Genomic DNA, 8,795 nt, shown 5'->3' with positions numbered 1-8,795 from the left:
CTGTTTCAGTCACTGCTCACAAGCTACCAAAAGACAGAATTGCACAGGCAAAGCTGTACAGTTTCCAAAGCAATCCTGCTTGGTTCACAGGATGCTATAGTCTAAGATCCAGGCCTGAGTAGAACAACTGTGGGATTGCAATACGCAAGGAGGTTGAAGACACGAATTCTGTCTTCTAAAGAGTTGTTTTCAACCTTGAACTGTGACACAATTATTCAAACATACCGCAACAAATTCTTCTTAAATATTTCATTAGCTGAATGAGGATTCAGTTGACTTTCTACAAAATGTTTTATTTTCTAGAAATATAAACAAAAAGCATAGATTCAAACAACAAAACATAGGAAATTAAAAGTTGAGTGGTCTATGCTCAGGTTCCTGATACATGCTTTCTATTTACACTTCCAAGAATTGTACCAAGTACATAGGGAATATGATGTATGTAGTGTGTTCCTAGCTAATTATGAAAGTGGTTTAAGTTCTCTGTATTAGTTTTTGGACTTTACAAGCTCATTTAAACTATAGTGCCTCTCTAAGGCCAGAAGTGACGACCATGATCTGATCCCCTATATAATACAAGTGATAAACTTTTATTCTCTAATTTATGCTATATGCCCATTACTTCTGATTGAACTGCACCATACAGATCATTGCACTATACATATATTTATCAAGGTTTAATGCTAGTCTAGAAGCAATGTCCCCGTTGTGCCGGTGGAGATAGGGCTATACTGCTCAAGGTCTCCATCAGATACAGATGTAACCAGGTCTGAATTCCGGTTGTAACCTAAACATTCACCAGGCTCAGTGGAACAATACAAGTCATTTAATCTAGTCCCAGAGCAAGGCACTTCCATTTGCGAAATATATATCAAGCTGGTGTCTCCACTCATAGCTTCTCTTTGTGGCACGACAGTGTCTTTATTCATGATCTCAATGTCATGCTGTGGCTGGTATAATAACGGAAGAGGTTGTGGCTCACTTGTATGTAACATGTGCAGGTTCTGATAAGGCAAGCAATCATGTGCAGCACTGGACAAGTAGACAGGGTTTTTTAAATGCCAAAAGCCAGCTTCTGAATCAGAGGATGAGCATGTAAAATCTCTGTCTTCATTTGGAACAAGGGAAAGCCAAGAAGAATCAGTAACAGCAGTCTTCCTTTCTTCCTGCGTAGTCCTTTGGCTCCACAGATTTAATTTCTTGGCTTCTGACTTGCTCTCCAATGTTACAGCATCAGGAATGCAGTCACTTACTTTCAATTCTGTTTCAGAAGCCACCTACAGAATAACCAGAACAGACATGATTCTAGTTAATTGGTGTCTTTAGTGGAAATTAATTTTAAAGAAAAACATCTGTCCAATACTGTCTAAGCTTAACATATAAATATGCTAAGTAATGAAAAAGCAGGCCCCATTAAAGACTTGCATAGGTTTTATCTTTGTAATTTCTGTAACAAAAAGCAGACTGCAATAGAATATTTAAACATGTTTTGACAGCCTTCCTCTTCTAAAAACTACACTGAACATCAGCGTCAAGGTTGACATGTTAGGCAAAGTAGGGTCTTTCTCTACCAAATCTATTTTAAATGTGATGAGGTACTTCGTTTATGATGTACTTAAATAGAACTGTTCTCCAAAAAATTTAATGTGCATCAGATATGAGGTGAGAAGGAGCAATCAAATGTAGACTATGGGCAGCCAAACAAATTATCCTCAATTAAAGGATGGAGGCTGGAACTGACTGTGTTTGCTCCTATAGTGCAGTAAATGGAAGATAAATTGCGGCAATTCACCCCTCACAGAGGCACCAAACAGTTTCTGTGGAAAAACTAATATGCAATAAGCTCCCCGTCTCTCAACTATATAATGTGTCTGTCTGTACCCATAGTTTTAAAGGACTCATCTAGTCAATATCTAGTGCATGATTCCAAGGGCAAGTCTATTATGATCTAACTTTGAAAGTTAGGATTTTAAATTATAACACTGGAAGGACTTGTCTACTTCAACAGGTTTTTGTAAGTATGTCAAGACTTTTTGTGTAGAAACTGTATTCAGCAGTAATTCTTTAGCACCTCTTTTTGCAAGAACAGACTTCAAAGTGTAAACCACTTTTTTTAGACTTAAGGCATTACTCAGAAAATGGCAGTGTGTAGCTTTTCACTCAATTTTTGACTATGGAAACATAATAGAGTAATTCTTCTGTTGCAAGTAACTCAGAGACCACAACAGGTTAGCACGGTTTTGAGAATATGGACTTCTGTCTGAAATCTTTGGGTTTAACTTGTGAGTCATTGTAAGTGTTTGGATACCATATGGTATGTACACATTTACTAACTTTCTGACAGTTAAAACAGCTTAACTTTTTCTAAGCGGATTTAACTGTCAGAGCATACAGTTAAGGTATACAGACCCAACTTAACCGTACAGAGCATATACCGCCGCCAAGGTGTATTATCTTGAGCCATATTCACTAAGTCAATTTAGCTTACAGTATTGCTCCCACTATGTCAAGGAGCTGTATGTGTGTATGGTCTGACATGGCTTAGTTAAGTCAGTTTAATTAAGTCAGTTTAGTACATGTGTACACACCCTAAGAGTACTAATATTGCACCACACCTTTGAAAAGGATCTCATGGCACCCTGTTTAAGAATCCTCAGTATAACCTGATCACTCGCTATAGAGTCTTTGTGAAGGAAAATGGAGAGTAGTCTACCAAAATTGACGTTAGTGAGATAAGCCTTTTGTAAAAGGAACATCATTTTATTTTTTTAAACTAGTAATAAACGCACTAACAAAATTATGCTAATTCTTTTTTTTCTTTCTTTTACTGGATCCTAATCAGAGAATAGACAATTCAGTTACCCAGTTTGTGTAGTGACCTTACCTTAAATCCATCAAAGGAGAGCACTTTTGTGTCAGGACTGGGAATTTGAGAGCAATAATCCTTCAACCTAGCAAAATACAGTGAGACAAATTAAAATGTTGATTTTTTTTCCTGTCAAAATTTATCCTCTTTTGATCTGTGAAATCAGTAATTTAGCTCCATCTAATAACTACAAGCCAAACACTTAAGGCATCCGCTTACTAAGAGACATAAGAAGAGGGAGAAATGAAGAGGTCTTTGTGACAAGCTGCAACCCTGGTTCAGATTAAAATAGTCAATTCTCCATTTACAGAAAAAAATGTAATGAATTTACCATTTTTGTTTCCAGAAGCAAATGGCAGTTATCAGCACAAAAGGAATGATCCCCAGCACAAGTGGAAGATATCTCATATTTCCTATGAAAGAACAATAATATTTTCAAAATTAATTTTCAGCTTTTTCCGTCCTTGGCATCAACATAAGTAGAGACAAGGCGCAGTTGGCATGATGCAGCTGTGTGTGAATTCTTGTGGTGTTGCAGCCAACAAGGAAATTCATGTTATGAAAGTACATTCTTAAATTAACAGTGTTGGGACAAAAGACTTGTCTTTGGAGACAGTTTAATAATTGTCCTATAAATTTTTACCACCTTTGTAATCATGGTCAGGAGCTCCCACACCGAGTACAAATCACTAGCTGACTGGAAGGTTGTAGTCATCAAGGTGGAAGTATGTAACATTTTTGTGAGCTAACCAAAATTACCACATTTTCCAAGGGTAAAGCTTGTCAGAGCTGGAGAATTCCAGCCAGGAGGCATTAAGTCCCAAGGCCAACAAGCCCCCTAAGTGGTTTCTCCAAGCAGCCAGAATTACAAGCAAGTTCTTTTGCATGTCAGATCTAGCCAGTGAGGCAGCATGATTACGTGGCTATCATCCTTCTGGTACCCCTAGCACACAATGTATGAATGACCAGCTTTCCAAACCAATTTTCTATAAGAATTCCTGTTAGAAATTCAAAATTCCTTCTTTGCACACAACTTAGTACTTCCTCATGTCATAAACACTCATTAGCTAATGAACCTTTATACATTTTTCTCTAGGTTGGAAAGCTGGCTAGAAATAAATGCCATTCTTTTTCACAGTGGTCTGATATTTGGAGAAGAGGCTGGGTAATCAGGATTTCCAGGGTCTGAGACCTGCCTTTTGAGTCCATGCCTTTGCAGTAGTGTAAGAGTGCGCTTGTGGCACCTGCTGCTTTTGGGGGTAATAGCAGCTTCTGGTTGCTGCTGCCTCCATGATCACAGCGAGAAGACTACAACAAGATCTTGCTTTCCACACACCCCCCACTCCTGTTAGCAACTGAGACAACTGCCTATTGCCTGTCCTTGGGACTTGCAAAGCAGGTATACATTTACTCACTATTTCACAGGAGGTTTATGAGGCTTCCGTGACATTATGCAATCCTTTTAGTTTCTAAGATGAAAGGAGCTATGTGAGTTAAAAGTACTGAAAAGTAGTTACTGTGCTGATTACTGCATGTTTTTTAAACAATACCAGCTCTCTCAGATACACACTCGTTCTAAGTAATGAGAGGGCATGTTTTCCTTCCAGAATACCAGCTAGCTCTGACAGGTAACTCCCAACCACAGTACACATTTGCATTTTTAAAACTCACGGTCATCCAACGCATGTGTGTTCATAGTCTGAGTGATGGGGGTCTCTCCTCCGCCTGTGAAAGCTTTAACGGCCAGCTGGTAGGCTGTGTTGGGCACCAAGTGTTCCACAGTGAACCTCTTCTCTTCTGGATTTTTGATTGTGTATTTGCACCAGACCAACCCATCTAAAACCAGACATGACAAACCATTACTCCCATTCTGGGTGCTTTTAAAGCTGTATTCCCTGATGGGGCATCACAGAGCACTAAGTCTACCAGGTAAGGACCACCCACCAGCTTCCCATCAGAGGTCTCTGATTTCATCAATCTGCAGGTCATTTTCCTGTTGCACAATTCAGTTACCTTTGCTAAAGACTCTTCAGAATTTCTTTTCTTGTTCTGTTTCTGCCTCTCTATTGCTTGCCTTCTGGTTGAAAATACAAGTGAGCACCTTCAAGATGGCTGGGGCCAAGAAATGCCTGCAATGCAAGGGGGCCCTATTCCATCCTTTTAGTGGGTCCCAACCACAGCTGTATCTCACAAGAAAATTGAGCTAATCAGTCCTGTCTTCTTGTAAAGCAGTGGGGGGCAAACCACTGGCAGGCTTGCCAAAAATTAACCCCATATCCTCCCCAAGCACCCCTCTGATCCCATTTCTCTGTCTGATTTTCTGCTCTGCTTTCTGCTTCCTGCCCACTCTCCTGCTCTGCCCTAAGCCCCTTTGTGCTGCTTGTGCTCTCCCTGATCTGAAATGTGCCACACACATAAGCTGGCCACTGCTGTTTTAAAGTTTTCCTCAGCTACATCCCTCGTTCTCACCCAGTTACTCGAGTTTTACCTGAGATTCCTAGATGGCTGCCTGACAACAGAAAACTAGTTGACCCTTGCTTTTATACCGTTTATGGGTAGGAATATTTGCAAATGTTCAGAATTATGGATGTGCCCAGCGTTCGGTTGTTAATTTTGTTTTGAAAGGAGTTTGGTGGACAGGCTTCCTATAGCTTTGGCTTGGACAGACTTACAGCTCTTCAACCTGCTGCCTCCCCAGTCAGCAGAGGATAACGGGCCAAGGATGTGGCTTGTTTTAGAAAAGAGATAGGGAAAGTTTCTTTTGTTTGGTGGGAACATCAGAAAATTTTGATGCATCAAAATAACTCATTGTCTGGAGGAGAATTCAAGGTTACACAAGAAAATCAAAGAAAAGATAGCCTCGAATAGCTCTGTGCCATGAATGCTGGTTATACCACTCCCAGCTAAGCTCGGCTGCTGTGTAGACAGAGCACAGCATTTGGGCAAATGAGACTTTTCAGAGCTGGGACCCCAAAGCTTTTGAAATATCAGCATATAACAGACCCTACCTCACTGTAAAACTGACCACACTTTCTGCGGCTCTTCCAAGAAGACAGGTGGCCAGCTGAGAAATTGAACCAGCTTGTGAGAGAAATTGAACCAGTTCAATAGTATGCAATCCTGTAGTTATTCCTGCAAGTATAGCATGCTTAGAAGGCAGTGGAAGATGCCTGCAAATATAATGTGGGGCCCTAAATAACTGCCTGCCTTTAATGGCTGAGGCCTACTTCTGTCAATTTAAAAACATTCTGTCCAGCCATTGCAGAAATCAAAATTGCCCTGTTTATTGACACATTAATTTATTTGCCTACATGTGAGAACTTCCCAAGCGTATTACCTGGAGCCATGTATTTTGTGGACCCCTTGAAATTGCATCCTTGCAGACTTTTCACATAAATATTGTAACCTTTTATAAAACCAGGCTGTGTCTCATCTGTGCGATATGAATCCCAGGCTAGACTCACTGAGTAGGGAATCAGGCCAATTATTTTCACATCAGGGTCACTAGGAGCTGGAAGAAAGCAAATTGTTAAATGCACAGATTCTTTTTTTTCCCTAACTTCCTAAAATATTTGTCCTCTCACTTGCAGTCCCCGAATTCTTACATGTTGTGGGTTGTTAAATTTGCATTTGTGTTTATAAACTGAACCTCAGTAATTTTCAAGTAAAATAAGAACTAAGTCATCTCCTTCCCAGAGCCTCTTGGCTTCACAAAACATCAGCTGAATCACCCACATCATACATAAAAACTACTACTTATTCACAGTTATTGCTCAGTAGAATTATAACTTAATCCATCTGACTAAGTCTTGTTTTCCTCAGAGATGTACTAACCCAATGGTTAGCACATATTTCTCACCAGGCTATGTGCAGTGCTTCATTACAGGAACACAGTGTAAAATTTTCTCTCTTTTTTTCCTCTTTTTTTTTTCCTTTTTTTTTTTTTTTTAATTTCCAATGGCCAAATCAAATAACCATGTCTATAAATATCCAGGGACCATATAACTTCAACCAGGCCCCTATCCTGCCTCTCAGTTTAGATACTCCCCATGTCCAGACATGCATCCTGCATGCAAGCCGCAGGTCCAAAGGCCCAGGGGTTCAGATGCCCCCAGTCGCATTTGATCTTAGCTGAAAGGCTAAGATTTGTTTTTTTTTCAGTGGAGGCAGGCAGAAATGACACAGGGTGTGAACAGATATAATACTTGAACCATTCCAAGAATACCACTGGTTGGGAGCCAATTCACAATTGTCCCTGGATGGAAATGTTTACATGCCCACTGCTAATTGTTGGAAGTAAAACCAGGGATTGCATTGATGCCAAAGCACCACCAGGAGTGGTAGAGTACCCAGAACATCATCCCTTCCAGGGGTCAGTGCCTGCAGTTTTCCTGGGATTCCCCTAGAGGCGGAGGAAGACCTGGATTGGAGCAGGGGGCTGGAGCAGAGAGGTTGCCAGGTGTTGGGGGTGCTGTGTGGCCCCCTCCTTGCAGTTCCCAGGGGGCTGAGTGCTCTGGGTCCCCTGCCAAGAACTCCCCAACTTTTCCAAACCCTGTCCTAGAGGTAACCTTGATCGTGGGCTGTGGGATCCCAGGCTCAACTGGGGAGGGAGGCTTGGAGGGGTCACCAGGTGTTTCTTGCCCCTTGCTTCTGGGCTGCCCCAGCTGCTCTCCACCCAACCCATAACCCATTGCTTTGTTTTCCTCCCCACGCCTGTACTTGTTTGCCTACTACTGAACTATGTGGTGGTACCCAAACAGGGAGTGACCAGGTACGTGTGTGTGGGGCAGGGAAGTTGGGGGCTGCTGCTGCTGCCTTTTGGGGTCTGGTTGCTTTGGGATTTCCCACAGTCTTGGCCTCATGCTGTGATTTTAAAAGGACTTTCCTAAAAAGCTCCACAAGCACCTTACATTGCCAAAAACTGCAAACAGATGTGTCTGCAGGGTGGCACCTGCCAGGCAGGCCTGGCTGCAGCTGCAAGGGTGCAACACAGAGGGTGAGAAATAATTAAGAGTGAATGGGCTAATAATTCACTTTGCATTGAGCATAGAGTTCACAGGCATCTGCTCTATTAAGTACCCGCTGTGCTCTGACTCTGTTTCCCTACCAACACCCCCTGACTGAAAGGTGTTTACTGTTACAGGCACAACCACTCCCCCACCACAAGCTGGGGGTCACAAAGCCCCCCTGGAACCTATCTCCTACCATCCCAAATAAGCCTGGGCCCCCTGGCAAGGGTCAGAAGTGAACCTGACACGGAGGGGCATTTATACACATGCCTGGGGGTGGGGAGGGATATGCCTCTAATTAAGGCACCTGGAGTGTCTCATATCAGTGTCCTCACACTGAAAATTGGTGGCAGGCATACTTTATCTAAAGCTCGTTGAATGCCTCCATTGCCATTCTGAAGCATCGGGATGCTTCATGGGATTTAGGAGGCCGCTGGAGTATGGTAATTGCCAGCATGTTGGAGCAGCCTCCCTACTTGCATATAGGCACCCAGAAGCTTTCTGGTTCCCTAGCCCTACAGACTATGGCCTCTGCAGGCAACAGATCTTTGGGCAGTAGAGGTCCTAATTGTATCCCAGCCTCATCGCCCTGCATGAGTTTGGGAAAGGTAAGGAGTGGTGCAGCTTGGGATGCCTGGAGGACTGAGCAGATTGTAGGCATGTAATGCTGTGGCAGCACATAGCACTGAACTGGTTCATTGAGGACTGACTTAAAATAGTACTTGATTTTCCCAGTATGCTTTTGAAACATTCCAGGAAATTCAAGCTCATCCAAAGTTGCCTGTGCATCTAGGCTAGGTACAGACATTCAGAAAGCCCAAGGTAGAATTGCACCAAGTTTCATAGATTTCATAGACATTAGGGCTGGAAGGGACCTCGGGAGATCATCGAGTCCAGCCCCCTGCCCAAAGGACAGGAAG

The 8,795-nt window shown here is 42.3% G+C and overlaps 1 protein-coding gene across 1 annotated transcript in view; it reads right to left on the bottom strand.

The window, feature by feature from the left end:
* Positions 1-276: 276 nt before the first annotated feature.
* Positions 277-8,795, bottom strand: part of OSMR (oncostatin M receptor) — a 59,691-nt gene continuing 51,172 nt past the window's right edge. Inside the window, exons 14-18 of the mRNA XM_019531984.1 lie at positions 6,204-6,377; positions 4,538-4,702; positions 3,198-3,279; positions 2,885-2,951; positions 277-1,277 (exon numbers count right to left, since the gene is read on the bottom strand). Of these exons, the coding sequence (XP_019387529.1) occupies positions 684-1,277; positions 2,885-2,951; positions 3,198-3,279; positions 4,538-4,702; positions 6,204-6,377 (1,082 nt within the window). The 3' untranslated portion in view covers positions 277-683. The remainder of the gene's footprint in view (positions 1,278-2,884; positions 2,952-3,197; positions 3,280-4,537; positions 4,703-6,203; positions 6,378-8,795) is intronic.

Source organism: Crocodylus porosus, unplaced genomic scaffold (assembly GCF_001723895.1).
Source record: "Crocodylus porosus isolate Cpor-Errol unplaced genomic scaffold, CroPor_comp1, whole genome shotgun sequence".
Taxonomy (NCBI): Eukaryota; Metazoa; Chordata; order Crocodylia; family Crocodylidae; genus Crocodylus; species Crocodylus porosus.
This window is presented reverse-complemented; position numbering and strand designations above follow the sequence as displayed.